General features: G+C 38.1%; 1 protein-coding gene across 1 annotated transcript; it reads right to left on the reverse strand.

Annotated features, from left to right (window-relative positions):
• Window positions 1-437: 437 nt before the first annotated feature.
• prdm12b (PR domain containing 12b) lies at window positions 438-7,173 on the reverse strand. Its single transcript, XM_079367079.1, has 6 exons — window positions 6,721-7,173; window positions 4,960-5,025; window positions 4,303-4,427; window positions 3,620-3,775; window positions 2,003-2,117; window positions 438-1,404 (listed from the first exon to the last, which is right to left on the reverse strand). The coding sequence occupies exons 1-6, from the start codon at window positions 6,980-6,982 to the stop codon at window positions 938-940; spliced, it is 1,191 nt and encodes a 396-aa protein (XP_079223205.1). The 5' UTR covers window positions 6,983-7,173; the 3' UTR covers window positions 438-937.
• Window positions 7,174-17,006: the final 9,833 nt, after the last annotated feature.

Here is a 17,006-nt window from a genome sequence, read left to right on the forward strand (position 1 = left end):
GGAGCCTGCTAACCCAGCATCATAAATGCTAACCTGTTAGCATAATGGATAATAATAAGGGTTATTCTAGTGGGTTGAAGCATTAGACCAGGGGTGTCCAAAGTGCGGCCCGGGGGCCATTTGTGGCCCTTGACTTTGTTCAAAGAATCAGAAGATTTTGGCCCCAGGCCTCATCAGATGGCATATTTCGTTCTTTTTTTTCTTTTTCATGTTAGCGAGGGAGACCTGTAAAAGCCTGACTATTCTTTCCAAAAAAACACAACAGTTTCCCACTGCAATTAGTTATTGTGTATTTACATTATCTTTTGAAGTGGTCAAAATACTAAAAGTTCCTTCCAATATTTAAAAAAAACAAACAAAAAAACCCTGTGGCCCGTGAGCGATTCTAACGCGACAATTTTGGCCCGCAAGAAAAAAGTTTGGACACCACTGCATTAGAGCCTCAGGGGTTTCCTCTGTAGGAGCCTTAATGCCCTGATTGAAGCACCTCCTAGTGTTCAACACACCACATTACAGAGAATCCTCTGCATGCAAACCAATGCACAACACCATCATTTCAAAGATACTTGACTTATATGAAATAATAGGATAGAGTCACACACTAACACTATCGCATCGTTCAAATGATCTATGAAAATGATGAATCCGTATGGGTCCAGTACATTTGTGAGTACATGCATAAAATATTAAAGCAAAGGCAGCCCAATTCATCTGACAACCAGTGTAATTAGCAGACAATTCAGCATGTTCCTCCATAATGGAAGTTGCTGTTCCTGTTTACAAAAAGTGCCTGTCTGCTTTCCTGTCAGATATTTTGTTTATGTTTATCTGTGTATGTGTGTGTGAGTGTGAGTGTGTGTGTGTGTGAGTGTGAGTGTGAGTGTGTGTGTGTGTGTGTGTGTGTGTGTGTGTGTTTTTGTCTATGGGTGGTCCTTTCTCACAGCACCATGGTTGGAATATGGTGAACCAGTGATGCAGGGTGAGGCATGGCTGTCAGCTGTGGTGGGTGAGGAGGAGAGTGGGCCGAGTGGATAACAACACTCCCTCCTGCAGCCCCTCCATCTCCTGTGGGCCGATGCCGGGCGCTCTTTTGGTGTGCCCTCAGCCCGGCCAGCTGTGAGTAAGCCGACTGGCAGACGTGGCACTTGTAAGGACGCTCCCCGGTGTGCAGCCTCACATGGTTTCTCAATGTGGATGACTGGCTGAAGCGGCGGTTGCAAAAGCGGCAGACGAAAGGTTTGTCCAGCGTGTGGATGCGCATATGAGAGCGCAGATTGCTGCGGGAGTTGAATCCACGGTGGCATATCACACAGCGCATACGACCCAAACTAGAGGAGGACGAAGAGGAGGAGGAGGATGAAGAGGAGGAGGTAGAAGAGGAGCCTTCACAGGTATGGAACTCATCTGGGAGGAGGAAGAGAAGGAGGATTGTGTTAGTCTGTTTATTTTTTTAAATTAAAAGATTAACATTTTCTGATCTGCAAATAAAGTGATGCATTTATTATTTTATTAAGGGTTGTGCCCTTAACTCACAATAATGACCGTAACATTTGTTATTCCCAATGCAAAATTTAGATTTCCAAATGAAATATTATAAGTGAGACTTTTACGTTTTCATTCGATTTTTAAAAAAAGACACAAGGATAACATTTTGAGTATGGATTTTCTTTTTCAAAACTCAAAATCTTTTCACTCTTATTTTTAAATATAGACACAGTTTTAGTTAAAAAAACAAAACAAACAATAATAACAGTCTAAATAAAGATTTTTTTCAGTTTAAAAAAAATTGTGGTATTTAATTATTAGCACTTTATCTTTTTTGTAAAGGGCAAATCTGATGACATACCTTACTTTTTACTGATTTCAGACCGAAAATACAATTCTTCACTCTACTATCCTTTGTTAGGCCTCTTTGAGTACTTTGAAAAGCACCATAGAAGTTGCATGCATTATTATCAATATTTTTAATAAGAATTCTGTATCAATAATGAATATTATTTACCACTTTTGCTCTTCTTGCTTTGTTCTTCATCTCCTCCTGGAATTCCAGGGATTCCAAGAAAGGTGTTGTGGGAGTTTCCATACCAGACCAGCAACTCCTGATCTGGAGGGATTGTCTGAGGAGAACAAAAAGATGTGAGTCATATGTCTCGAGGAAGTATGCTTTTGTCAAATAAATAAATAAATAAAAAATCAACAATTAAACAACGTCATCTTTAGAAATATTTATCTGGGAGATTGAACTCTGTGCTTAAACACTCCTACATTTCCAGTCACTACAGGTGTTCCTCAGGGTTCTGTCTTGGGCCGCCTTCAGTTCATTATCTACCTCCTTCCTCTTGGCCATATCTTCCGTAAGTATAACATCCAGTCCTATTTCTATGCAGATGACACCCAGCTCTACCTGTCCATCAAACCCACCTTCTCCCTCCTGCCCACCTCCCTGACTGATTGCCTACAAGAAATAAAATCCTGGTTCTCCTGCAACTTCTTTAAACAGTGACAAAACTGAGCTTCTCCTCATCAGCACCAAATCCACAATTTCAAAACTTGACAGCTTTTCACTTCCCATTGATCACTCCACAATCTCTCCCTCCCATCAGGTTAAGAGCCTGGGCGTCATCCCTGACAGCACACTATCATTCCAAGCTCACATCAATAATGTTACCCGGTCTGCATATTTTCATTTCCGGAATATTAATTACCTCCGCCCGTCCCTCACTTCCAACAGTACCGCCATCCTCATCAACACCCTGGTTACATCCCACATTGACTTCAACTCCCTTCTCTTTGGTCTCCGTCTCAAGTCCATCTATAAACTTTAACTGGTCCAGAACTCTGCAGCTCGCATCATCTCTGTTAACCACATCACTCTTGTCCTTCAGCAACTTCAATTGGCTCCCGGTTAAATTTCGCAGCAACTTCAAAATTTTGCTCCGAGGGCCATCCATAACCTCGCCCCTTTGTAACTCCTGCACATCAACTCAACCATACGCACTCTCAAGTCTTCTTCCTCCCTTCAACTCACAGTACCACCTTCACGCCTCTCCCCCATGGGCCCAGAGCTTTTACTTGATCTGCTCCCCACCTCTGGAACTCCCTCCCACCTCACTTCCGCAATATTGACTCTCTCTCTCCATTTTTCTCATGTCAAAACACATATTTTTTAAACTGGCATATTCAGTCTGATCATCCCCTTCTAGTCTCATAAATCCATTACATCCTGTAATTTGTCTTTTTAATGTTAATGTTATAAATGTAATTGTTACATTGCTGTTTTTATCTCTGCTTTGAGTGTTTTGAAAGGCGCCTTTAAATAAAATGCATTTCAGTTAAACTGTAAGAGACAGAGGAGGACAAGAGCTGGGGTTTTTTTAAAATCTCTGATCTTTGAGCCAGCAGAGGGCAGCACACACCTGATCTTTTCTTCAATTTGGACTGCTGGAGCACTAATTTGTTTTATTTAAAAAATGTTTCCTTCAGCTTGTTTCCTCTAGTTTTCTGACAGAACTTTTCAAAACAAGAGTTTTCAGATCTATAAAGTTAAAACCAAGTAGTTGCCAATAAATTAAGATCATACATGTTGTGTCTGCATACAGAAATGATTTCATTTACTGACCTCCACAGCCTTGTAAAAGATGCTGCTGCCAATCTGAACCACCTCCAGGTTCTGCTCCTGCTCGTTCCTCGCACACTTTATGTACGTCATCCAGCTCCTCTGATCCTCCTGACTCGCATCGATGAAATACCGAACCGTGCCATCCTCGTTAAACACCTGAGGTAAGGGGGGACAAATCATGTCATACATCACATCAAGTTTAAAATACACAGCCCTCTGGTTGATGGGTGGTTGTTTATGAGACTTTACATTAAACAAACAACCAAAACCAGTGAGCGACTTTATATCATAGGGTCACTAATAATCACTTATAGTAGATCAAGTTAAAGGCTCTGTCTAAAGTTTTTGGTTAAGTGTGTTTGTTGAAAGTCATTCACTCAGCCAGTTCAAAAAGCCAGCCATTCATTTTGTTGTTGGATCTTTTAATAACACTGACGATGAAGATAGATGGCAGTTGTAAGTAACTTTTTCGGCAACACAAATTTTGTAGAGATACAGGATTGAAAACAAACAGACTCAGGCTGAAAGCTAAAAAATACATGGATTGTTTTTACTTGTTTCACTGATAGCTAGTGATCTTCAACTTCAGTGAAGACCTAGCTCCTAGATTACAAAGGCATAGCAAAATGTCTGAAAGCCAAATGTAAATGTTGGGAATATAAATCACAGTTAGGACTGCTCACCTCCCACATAAGGTTGTTGTTCTTATACAGGTCGATATGTTCAGGGGAGATCAGGCGTCCGGTGAATGGTCCCATCTCTGTTCCCGCTTTGATCCATGTTTTTGAGAAAATTCCCAAACCTTCACCTGCAACATAATAAAGACACAAAATACGGTTACTTCAGGGGTATCATTATGTGAATATTAAACTCAAAATGCACTGGAGCTTGTTATACAATACACTTAGCTGACATAACACAGTAAATAAGACTCAATATTTAAGCCTATAAGAGGCTGTGTGATATGAAGTCACATCTGTTTTTCTTTTCTTCGGGTTTGATTTAATTGTTGTTTGTCCTTCAGTTTGTTCTTAGCTTGGAGGAGAAAATTGGTGGGAAATGTAGGATCCAGGCCAGAAATTAATTTAAAGGATATAAATAAAACTTTTAATTATCTAATTTGACAATTGTATCTTAATTGGGACAAATAGTCTAGATCAGCGCATATAGAAATATTTAAAATATAGGCTAATGTTGAATAAAGCCAAACTTATTATTCTTTTTCTCTATGGCTATGATCAAGTTGAACAGTTTGAACATGCTCAGTAAAGAAGACATAGAAAGCAATGTAAGAAACAAAGACATTTAAAATACATGCAGGATTTTTATTTTTTTTTTACCTGGGACTGAACTCTGAGCGATGATCACCTCGCTGGGCAAAACCAGACTGGACAACTTCTGCACCTCTAAACATAAAATACATAAATTAAAGTTAATTAAAAGTTAAGTTAATTTTGTAGACTTTTTAAACAAAAACAACAACAAAAATGCCTTTATTGAATCTCATTAAATATTTGCCTGTTTAACATAAAAGCAAAGACAGACGAGTTTGATAAGAAAATAACGCGATGATCAGGCTAAAATAATGAAGTTTCCCATGAACAGTCAAATAAGTAGGAAAATGATCAAACATGCAGCATTGACAAAGACAAATTAATAAGGTTAAATGCGCATTTTTCTCCCTGACTAGAGGCATTATGTCTGCCCAAGTCCCCTGCTGTTCGCTGAGCCAAAGACCACAAATCTTTGTTCAAGATGGTTTTAAGGAACCAGAAAGTAGAAAGATTTTATGCAAAGAAATCTCCCTTTGAGCATTGACAATCAATGAAAGGTCGAAACTCCGGACTGGATAAGTAAAACAGAGACGAATGGAATACAAGTTTAAAAAGTGAGAGATGTCAGAGAGTGTTTCACGCTCACGATGAAGCGTGAAACAGCTCGTGACATTTAGGAGAGCAGAGATTTAAATGGAGATAAGAGTGCAGCAAGTTGATCCGCATTAAAAACTAGAGAAGGAGAAAAGAAAAATCTCATAAATGCCATCAGGAGTGAAGAAATGTGCAGCGGGTTGTGTTCACACGACGCAGAAAACCGGATTTAAATTCCTGCAGAAATAATCCGTTTAAAATGAAGCGGGAGGATCAGACGAGGAGCGGGTTCGAGCTCTCGCGGACTCTCTGAAATTGTTCCAAACGAATTTTAGCAAAAACGAAAACGAATTTCACATAAAATTGTTGGAAAAAAACAAAAACAAAAACCCAAACAAACAAAAAAAACTTTTCAAAAAGGCGTTAAACTCCACTGGAGCTCCTAATAATGGACATAAAATGCTAAAATCATTTATCATCATCAGCGACAGTTAAGAAATGTCATAGTAACCAAAAGCCGGTTTTGGTAAACTGTGAGTTGATTGAATTAATTTGAATGAGTGTGTGGAGATTTGCTGGCGCTGCGCGCATGTGGAAAGACCCTGTGATCGTCTGTTTCACGGCGTTCAAAGAGTTTGATCAGCTATGATTAAGGTTGATTGTCAGCCTTGAGCAATATAGGCTACTTAAATAAAAGTTTCTTATGAAGCTACAGCACATTAAATATTATCTAATCAATTTTCAATCTCTTAAACTTGATCCGTTCTGTTCGACTATACACACAGCCTCCAAAAGAAATGGATGAGTCACTGTATATCGAAACTAAAGGCTCTTAATCAAAGTAGAATGACTTAAAAATTTTACCAAATGTGAATAATCTGTGTCATAATCTGTGATTTAAAAAAATAATTGAAAGCTTCTTGAAATAAGATATTTCAGGCTGATTTCACTAAATCCAACATTACCTTAAATCAAAATACATAAAAAGATCCGCATCAAAAGCAAATGCATTAGACCATAATCCATACTGCAACCCTGTTTTTAAATATAGGCCTATGATTGAGGGTTCACGATGACTTTATTCTGATTCTTTCAAGACAGAAACAAAGACTTTCATCTGATAGATGTGTTTAAGGAAAGTTGTGAAAACGTATAGGCTAAAGTATGCAACTTAAAATAAACAAGACGTTGATCCTCGCAGGAGAGATTATAATTCGATTGAACGTCACTTGCCTCCGGAGAAGGACTGCGCGAGCACTTCAGCAGTAAACGCGGTCTTGGGGCTCGCGCTCGGGGCGGTGCGGTCCTCGTGCTGCAGGTGATGCTGGTGGGGCGTGTGGTGGTGATGCTGCTCGCCGAGCACGTGTCTCCAGCGGCCGTACAGGAAACTGTGCAGGATGTCCGAGGTGATGATGTCCGCCAGAGAGAGCGGCTGCTGCTGCGGCTTAAAGCCCGGCTTCAGGCCCAGAGAGGAGCCGGGCAGAACGGAGCCCATGGTGGGGACCAGGAGAAAAAGAACCGGGGCAGGAGAAGAAACTGGAGCTGGAGCACCAGGAGAACTTAAGTTTTAAAAGTCCTAAAAAAGGGATATTCTGCAATAAAAACTTCACTTGTTCTTTAGACCTTAAAATAAAGCAATCTGAGGTTAATGTGGCTGCAAGTTAAATGGTTTTTTTTCTATTCTTTAAAAAGGACAAGTTTAAATCATGAAAATAATAAAGTGCTAACTGAAGTTCTGACGAGCTGAAATAAAGCTTACAGAGAGGGCGAGGGGTCTTTATAGACTCACCTCCTCCTACATCTCTATAAAGAGAGGAGGAGCAGTGTGTGAATGTATGTGCGTGTATGTGCGTCTGCGCCGTTTGCTCCATTTAGCTCAGGCTCATGACACCTTAGAGACACTCAATTAGGACTTAATAAGAAAACAAAAAACAGACCTGAGACCAGCAGACATAGAGTCGTCGCGGTTTATAATGTTTGTATTTGCTCTTCGGCAAAAAAACCCCCAAGGAAAATCAGAATATGTGAGATGGTTCCAGTATAAAAAGTTACAACGTGAGGTCAGAATGTTTACATTTAAAAGGAGTAGTCAGACCAAAATGTAGAAGTCTATCAGCCAGTTAAAGTAGCCTACACATGTATTGTAATTACAGTATTAAACATCAAAACATAGAGTTAGAATTATGTAGAATATATTTTAAATTGCTACTTTGAATAGTTGACAAAATATATTCAAAATAATCACTGTAGAGGAGACAAAGGAGGCTATAAGATCTAGTATAAATAGCACATAATGCAATGCTTGTGTTAAAGCTCCTGTGAGGAGGTTTTTGCTGGATATGAAACAGAATGAAATAAATATCAATGCATATTTATAACCTATAAAAGCCATGGAGACCATCAGTGATAACATTCACCACTTCTATCTTATTTTATTTGTTGGTGAAATCTGCCACACTCTGGGTTTCAGAAGAGGTGATTAACAGAACTCTGCCAAAACAGCCATTTTACAATTTGAACATGCCAACAAAGAAGGAAGAGCTTTTCATCAGAAAACACAACTTACACATGTAAACGATGAGCATACAGAAGAGGTTTTCACTTCGTTCACAGGTGGGGTTAAATACAACACCACCTAAAACTTCAGGAGCTTTAAAGTAGTCTTTGCTCTAATCCTCCCTGGACCTACCTGCATGGATCCCCAACATCTTTATTGTTTTACTGCAACTTTAAATGTTTTCTGCAGTAAAAAGGAAAGACAAAAGACAAAACAAAGAACAGCTCAACTCAAACTAATAATAAAAAGGAAATGTCAGTGTTTATGTTCAATCAAGAGCGCAATGTCCATATGAACTGTTGGTTCCTCCTGATACAGACTTCACGGAGCTCTTTCTCTTTCTTATATCTTAATAAGTCAGCTCTGTGATGAGCCTTGCGGACGAGGAGGAACAGAGGGGTTATGTTTTTTAGTGACTTTAAGGTTCAGAGGATGTCACATCAATTCAAGTTAGATGAGTAGGATAAAACAAAAATACTCACATTATCGTGGCAATGTTGGAATATGCTCAAACATTGTTACCGACTGGGAGGTCAAAATTTCTTTTCCACTACATCATCTAACTATTGTTTTTTTCACCTGATTCCAGTCTAAAAATCATAACTCTCCAAGTATGATGATTTGAAATGTTTGTGATCATTGAGTTCCTTTTATATGCATATATTCGGGCAAAAGTATTCAACTTAAACTAAAACATTTGTTTAAACCCTCCTGAACTGTAACGAGCAGTTGTCATATAAAGCAACGCATGAGACGATGATCTTATAGATCATGTGCATGGCTAAAGATTAGAGTTTAAAGGGTATATCTGTAGCACATTAGTATGGCAGTTAATATTAAACCTAAACATAATTATAAGCAGTAATCAAATCCAAACCCATCAGACATGTTAAACATGGACAGATCCACTTCACTGCTAACGCTTTAGTATCTGCTTAAGTTACTGCAGGACTTTAACTTGCATTAGATAACTTTTAGTGTCAGTTCTTAAACTGCACGATAGCATTGGGTTTTTTTTACAATATTTAAAAGGGTTAAAAGTTGATTCTGAAGCAGTGGAATGTGAGCTGAAGGGAGAAGGAGAGGAGGAGGAGTGCAGCAGTGTGAGTGACAGAGCAGGAAAACAGATTAGAGGAGAGATTACCAAGACAACAGCTGCTTTCTTCATCCCTCTATTCAGCCTTCTCCTATCGTCGTCTCTCCACACGATCATTATTCTCTTCTTCACTCTGATCTGTATTTATGAGCTTTTAAACATTTATTGTTGACACTCATGAGTGCGAGACACACACACAAGCGCGCACACACGCATACATAAAGTCCTATTGTCATCAGTCTGTCAGTTGAAACACCAGATTGAATTTAATTCGATTTTAAATGGAGAATGTAAATGTGGCCGAAAGGAGAGTGACACTTAAAAGAGCATTTAAAGAAAAAACACATATCCTTCTTCATGATGGCATCTGAATTAGCTTTCACTGAAAGTAAGCATAGCCTTTACAATACATGTTTACACACATTTGCACTTTTGCTTCCTTGTGTATTTTCTGATGTGATATTATCACAAAACAGACATGGGTAGAACATTGTTGGTAATGTCTGAATCTGTCCTGGTAGGCCAAATGTGTTGTTATTTGTAGTGGTATATTTATCATGTGTCTGCTGTATCAGACACTTATCTGCATGCTTCTGATGTAAAGAAAAGACGCAAACTAACTCTACCTGTTGATGCTTGACCGATGGACAAACATTCTGTCTGACTGTCACCTGCAGTGAGAGATGACTTAATTCATTACATAATTGACATTAAAATGTCAGTGTATTTATATTTATTGTCTCAGATTGGATTCTCATCTGCTCTCTTTTCTCATTTATTCCCTTTGTTATTCCTATATTCAATTATACATTATACTGAGTAAACATAGAATACATAAATAGCAATTGTAGAAAATAAAACGTACAAACAGATATAGCCTATTGTATTGTAGTATTTAGAAGACTATGTATTAACTTTTGCCATATTTAACTCCTGATTAATTTAAAGCGTTACATTTTCTTTTGTGAGCTTTCTTCGCTCCATCGAAACTTCTGGCGGTTCAGCGTTTGTTTTTGCCGGCTTTCCGCTCTTTCCCCCGGGGCTTCCACCCCGGCTCTTCCCCGTCAGGCTCCCCGGAGCTCCGTGCGTAACGGCTCCGTGCCAAACACGGAGGCTGCGCGCTTTTGTCCCAAGAGACAGGGGAGAAGAAAAGGAGAGAAAATCCTAAAATAATGGCGGATTTGCAAATGGTTTTCAATTGATTTGACTCAATGAACGCTGGATTTTCTTTTTCTTTTCTGCCTCTTTCTTTCTTTTGGAGGAGAGGAGGAGAGTTTGGCTGAAGCCGCTACGCACGCGGGCCGAGCGGGAGTTTATTAATGGAGAGTCGCGTCTTTATTGAAGGAGGACACGCTTTAATGAGCTTTTTACAACAAAAAGCTCTTCAGTGAGTGTGTCCCGGTGTCCTCTCCGCCTTTATACTCGCTCCATACGGCCAATAAGAAACCACTTTAGCCCCGAAAAGACGACGGGAAGTCAGGAGGCGGAGGGAGAGGCAGGTGACTGGCACGCGTAAATACAAGAGGACAACAGGAGAGAGGAGGACACAGACAGAAAGAAAGGAGGAGAGAGAGTCCTGCGGGTGAGCTGAGGATGGAGGGAGGTGAAAGCAGAAGAAAAGAAATAAGGAGGAGGAGGGGGTGGTGGGAATGAGCCCAAATGGCACACTAATATTGTTCCGTTAACGTGATTAGCGCTGTGCTGCAGCCTCATCAGTATTCATGCTGGCCGGACAGACGTTAATAATCCTCCTTTAAAAAGCCTTTTAATGATCATCATCGGCTAAGAGGAGACAAGCTGTCAGCTGCTCCGGGATCCAAATCAAACGCTCCCTCTTGTTCAGGGTTTCTCTTTTTTTTCAGCAACTTGTTGCCGTTTTTCTCACCACTCTTCGTCATTATCATCATCTTCATCATCAGATGCTCGGTAAAGCTTACACAATAAAAATCCGACTTTACACTTCAACATTTTTTTTATCATTAGATATTTGCACCGGGGAAGCGGATGTCTACAAGGAGGACTGAAATGTAAACAAATATGATACTTAATGTGAAGCATAGACATCAAGAGATAATAAAGTCCAGATGAAAAATATCTAAATGTTAATGAAAAATATATGAATGCAACTAAAACTAAAAAAAAAAAAAAAAGAAACTTTGAAAAGATTGTAAAGTCATTGATCGGTCCTGGGTCAAATGTCTGAGGAGAGACTTAAGAAGAAAGTACCCACAGTACTAATATCGCACATTTACAAGCCCCAAAATTCCAAAATGTAAGTTTGGGAAGCTCATAAGTATAATCAGAAAAAAATAGTTTACAATAAAAAGGAGGAAAATGTTTGGTGTTATAATTTTTTTAGGGACAGCATGGTTGTGGGTATTTTTGATCAAATACATAACTTTAGGCAAATTCTTCTTTACATCACTCAACATGATGCATTGCACCAATTTTGAAAGAGGACTCTTTTTTAACATTGAATACTTTTGTCAATGTTTAATCTTATTGTAAGTGGTGACTAAAGTCTCCTATGGCTTAAGGGTCAATATTTGGTGTAGAAAAGATTTTTTATAGTCAAAAACCGGTCCTGCATGGACACCAAAACATCTTCAACGTGTATACTGATAAACAAGGGATTACTATTCTTGAGCGAAAGGAATGTCAATTCCAAATTTCCCAAAATGTCTCATGTAATCTCCTATGACTTCTTAATTTTAATGTTTTTTATCACTAATCTTTTGGGATAACAGAACTGTATTATAGGATTTTACATATAGTTTTTTTGGTGACAGAAGTAACCATTCTTCAACTCAAAAGAGGAGCTTTGGATAGGTACGTTCATAACATCAATTCACTGTAACTGGTTTGATGTGGACTGTGTTTAGTTTTTTTTTGTTAAAGCCTTTGAAACAACCATATCTGGGCATGTTGTATGTTTAAAAAATGTGAGGGGTTGTGTTATTAAGGCACCACAAATTCTTCATTAGGTTTTACAGAGAAACTTTGTTGTGAAAAGATAAAACAGAATACTTTGTACACTATTTGTTTAAAATCTTTCATTGCCTAAAATAATTTGACTTAAACCTTGGTCTCCTGAGCAAAAGTTTGGTGTATATCAGATCCATAAATTCTGTATGATCACAACTCCATCAAATCCATTCTATGTTTACTAAATGATTAAATACAAAATGGCATTGGACTGTGTTAGGCATCACATGTAGTACAGTGTGAGTATCTCCCAAAAAAGTAAAATCCTACAGTATCAGATAAACTTAAAATCAATGAAAAAATGTTCAATCACAACACAAGTTTTGTGTAGCTGCCTTTTTATACTGTTTATCTGTCTACAATACAACCTGAAAACAGATTTTAGGTATCCACATTTTCTTGTCAATGAAATGATCCCTTACTAAGTTGACCTATTAGCTAGCAAACAGCAAACATTGCTAGCTAAAAAAAACAAAGCTAATCAATTTCAGTAATATCAGCAACCAGTGATTTCCCATCATGCCTTGTTTTTTAAAAATTTAAAGTCAAAGTAAAAAAAAAAAAAAAAACAGGCAAAAATTCAAAGTATTCATGCAAGAAGAAACTCGATTGTGATTGCAGCCTGATAAAAGAAAAAAAAAAAACAGTTTTCATTTGAATAGTTGCACCTTCATTGGCCTTTGGGGTGTGAATGCCTTTAATATTAATCTTTTTGGATTCTTTTAATTTTGTTTTGAAGTTGACTGGAAGTTATAGTGAGACAACATAATAGTGGAACTGCGTTCAATGGGCTTCAAAACTCCAATTCCAAAACCGACCAGTGACATTACACATACTATGCCCATGTTTTTATAAAGTTTATGTTAAAAAAATCTGTTTCTCTATGGAAAACACAGGATGTCAGAAGGAGCCAATGGGGCCATATCACAATAAAAGCAATACACCCCATGATGGCTTGATAGTTAATGTTGGATAAGTTTATCATTTTGTGTGTATTCTGGTCATATCTGGTATTAGAGGGAAACTATGCATCTGCTCATGTCGGGGTTAGCTCCTGCAAACGTGAACAAGAACTGTAAGAACATCTTTGCACAGCAGGATTTATATGCAAAGAAACATTAAGAGCAGTGACAAGGATGCTGGTAATGAACACAGTATGACTACCAAATGTAAAGCGTGTGCTCTTACAAATGTGCTCAGCTGTCCACCTACTTTTGGCAATGAAGTGCAGTCAACTGACACAGACAATTTATTGCTTGTGTTGGTCCCTGAGCATCATGGGAAACATTTGGACTCGATCCAGATCACCATTAGCTTAATGTTTAATCAGGTCTGACATACAAAGTTCATCTGTACTTACCGAGCTCTTTCCTGTACTTTATGACCACTGAAACACTACACCGCAACAGGCCCACACGCACAAAGACACACACAATACTCACACCCACACCGTGCCAGTAACAGTGGACTCCTTAGTTCTTGTTATTTCCTGTCTGATTTCTTCATCAATAATTATCACTCCATCATCCCCACCTCCTACATTTTTTATTAAGAGCACTAGTACTGCATTGAACTGTTTCAGATAACACTTCCAAAAGTGGACATAGCCACCATGATGCTCTTGGTTTTGGACTACTTATTTAAGGAGTTTTCCTCTGCAGCAAGAAGAAACCTTTTTTGGACTAAAGACTTTAAGGGGAGCCATAGGCTAGTCTAAGTTATTAGCTAACAGTTATCTAGCTAGATTAGCAAGATATACCCATGTTAAACTGCAATATGTATCTGGATGCTAATTTTTTGCTTGCAAGACAATAAATAAAATGTTCTTACAAAGAAAATGAAGTTCTGGTTCCTAACAGTATCTTCACACATTTTTAATAAATCAAGTGTCGTAGACTTTCTACAAAGCATCACAGATGCACAATGCTGTTTTGCCAGAGATCCCACCTCGCCTTTTATCGCCTCTGTTTTTTAACTCTGATACTAGAACAATGGTGGGACAACTTGTTCAGCTGGTTAAGGGCAACATTTTGGCTGGCTACATGGAAACCTCAAAGTGACTACAATTAACTTTGCTTGCAAGAAATGCTTTGCATAAAAAAATGTGAGTTAATTTATTGTACTGGTTTTTCCATTAAGTGTTCTTAATTTATAGATTCTTTTAGAAAGTCTTAGTTTACTTTTCAAATCACAATTTTACACTATGAATAGTTTCAAAAGGATACATTTGCATACATAAAAATGTGAAAATATGAAAATATCGGGAGCCCCTACTGTCCCAAAGAGTTATAATATAAAAACTTTTCCACGTTTGGATTGTGCGCACAAATTATATAACATTAGATGCAAACAAGATAATTTTGCACACAATATTTTAGTTTAAAAAGTAATTATAATATATTATTTCATGTATTCTGAATTAACATTTAGTTATTTGCTTATCTTTATTTGAAGTTGCTATTATAACAACTATTTGGCTATAGGCCTTTTTTTCTCATCTTGTGTTTTGAGTTTGCATTTAAAAAAAAAAAATCAAACAATTCACTGTACTCACTCTGTTTTTCTGTACCTGCTATTCTCCCTCAGTGCAGCTTCATTCATCCCTGGAGATATTTAGGTGTGTGAGTGTGTGATTACAGTAATGTTTTAATGACAGATGACATCACACTAACAGTCAGACCATCTGTCTCTGCTCTGGGAACATGAATAAATGATAAATTCCACTTTTCATGTCAGGACATAAAGAGATGCTGTGACAGCAGCTTAGAAACACACTGACCACAATGAAGGTGTGTAGGATGGCTATATTTATATCTATAAATCAAAATAGCATTTTCAGGACAAACAGCAAACTAGCAAACTTTCCATTGTTATTAAATCAGTCAACATTTTGCAAGTGGTGTATTTGCAGATCAGTGCGCATTTGTGGATCTGTGTACATATTTTTAAAATAATTTAGCCACAATAATAGCTCAATATGCCCAATGGACTTGTGATTGGGGTGGGCATACAGTAGATGTATAGAAGCTGTATAGTCCTCCAGATGGGCAGTCGGGGTTAGTGTACAACCTGTAGCTACTCCAGCCTGTTGTTCCCCACAGTTTCTCCCCGATTTTCTACCCACTGTCCTCTCAGTAAAGGCATAAAAGTCCCCAAAATATATAGTGTACACACACACACACAATATAATTTAAAATCACGTTTAGAACAGGAAGAAAACATTTCTGGCTGCCATTAAATGTTCAGAAAGTCATTATTTACACTTGTTTTAAGTGAACAGGCAGCTTCGTGTAGTTTGCACACTGTAGTGAGTTAAACATTGGTTATTATTGAAAACTAGCAGGATTTTGAAGTAGCATTCCCTCAGTGCTCCATCTGCACTCACCCCCTCTCTGTACTCCCTCAAAAGCCACGCCCCTCACTTACATGTAAAAGCACTGTTGCTCCAGAGGCGGACCTCAGCTCTTCGCTTGCGTTGTGTAGAAACGATGTGACGTCTCACGTCTCATTCAGCGTTAAGTAAACACTAACTTTTGTCACATTAGATGTTTAAAAGAAACTTGACTATTTTACTATGCACAACGACCAAAGACAAACTCACAGTATAACCTCAGTTATCTGTGACACAGTTTTGCATGCAAAAGGTAGAGAATGTGCAGGAAATAGGGAGGCGTGATTGGTTCATCAAATCGGTACCCCGTGTCAGACACTGGTCTCAGTTTTTACCTACTTACTACTGCTACAGATAACAGCTTCTCTTTATTGCTTGTCCAGAGCACATGAATTATTATTTTCCGTCAGGACCTCAATTACAACCAAAATCTAAAAATGTGTATCTGGATAAAGTTACCAAGCCTGGTTTTGAAGCTGTTATAAACAGAGAAAAATTAAAGCTGAACAAGCAAGCTAAGGCTAACTAGCTAGATGCGTCTTAGCTACATTGCACAGATCTCAAATTGGTTGCTTTTTAAAGTGAGCTGAAAAACCTAATTTGCAAATGGCAAGCAAGCTAGATCACCAGCCAAATCAGCCACAAAAGTTAGATTAGATGACATCATCCCCTTTCTATGTTAAAATGTCAATGTTGACCCTAAATTAAAAATTCCCTTTTTTACATACCGACGATGGAATATTTCTGATGGTTGCAGTTCATTTGTAGATGTTAGCCTGTTTTTGAGTAATAACCACATGACCTTGAGATAAGCTAGCCACTTGAGAGTTAGCATCAATATCACACCTATTTAAGTTCCTGAAAAAAAAAACTCTTAGCTCATCCACATAGAAATCTATCCATATGGTATAAGAGATAGGCCTAATACAAGTATTCACAAAGTACCTTTAAAGAGACCCAAAGTTTTGTCTAACCAGACCATGTTAAAATAGACATCCGTCAACTTCCATGAAATGTTTGATGAAAACTAAGCCTGACAAACAGTTGTTTTTAAAATTACGATTAATTGCTTATTTTAAATATTTAATCAAACAAAGACACTGTGGACACCTCCACATTGGCCTAAGGGGCAAAAATAGCATGTGATTAATTACAAGTAAAAAACTGAATGCATTTCAGACCGTAATTAATAACAATTAACTAGTTAATGCAAGTAAACTAATTGTTGTATTGGCAGGTTAACTTAGGCAAAAAGAAAACACTTTCATATTTGTCCTAAAAAACATATGGCAGAAAACAGCAGCCAGTTAGCTTTGTTTTACAGCCTGATTAACTGTATGCTAAATGCGTTTAATCTACAGAGTTCATAAAATTAGAACAAAACAATCAAGTCAACTGCTGCTCATCAGCCTGAGTCCAATATGCCGATGGCACAGATTTACTTCCATAGCAGACAAACCAACACACAAGTACATAGTGCTCACAACGGT

The sequence above is a fragment of the Symphodus melops genome, assembly GCF_947650265.1.
Source record: "Symphodus melops genome assembly, chromosome: 1".
In the NCBI taxonomy this organism is placed as follows: Eukaryota; Metazoa; Chordata; class Actinopteri; order Labriformes; family Labridae; genus Symphodus; species Symphodus melops.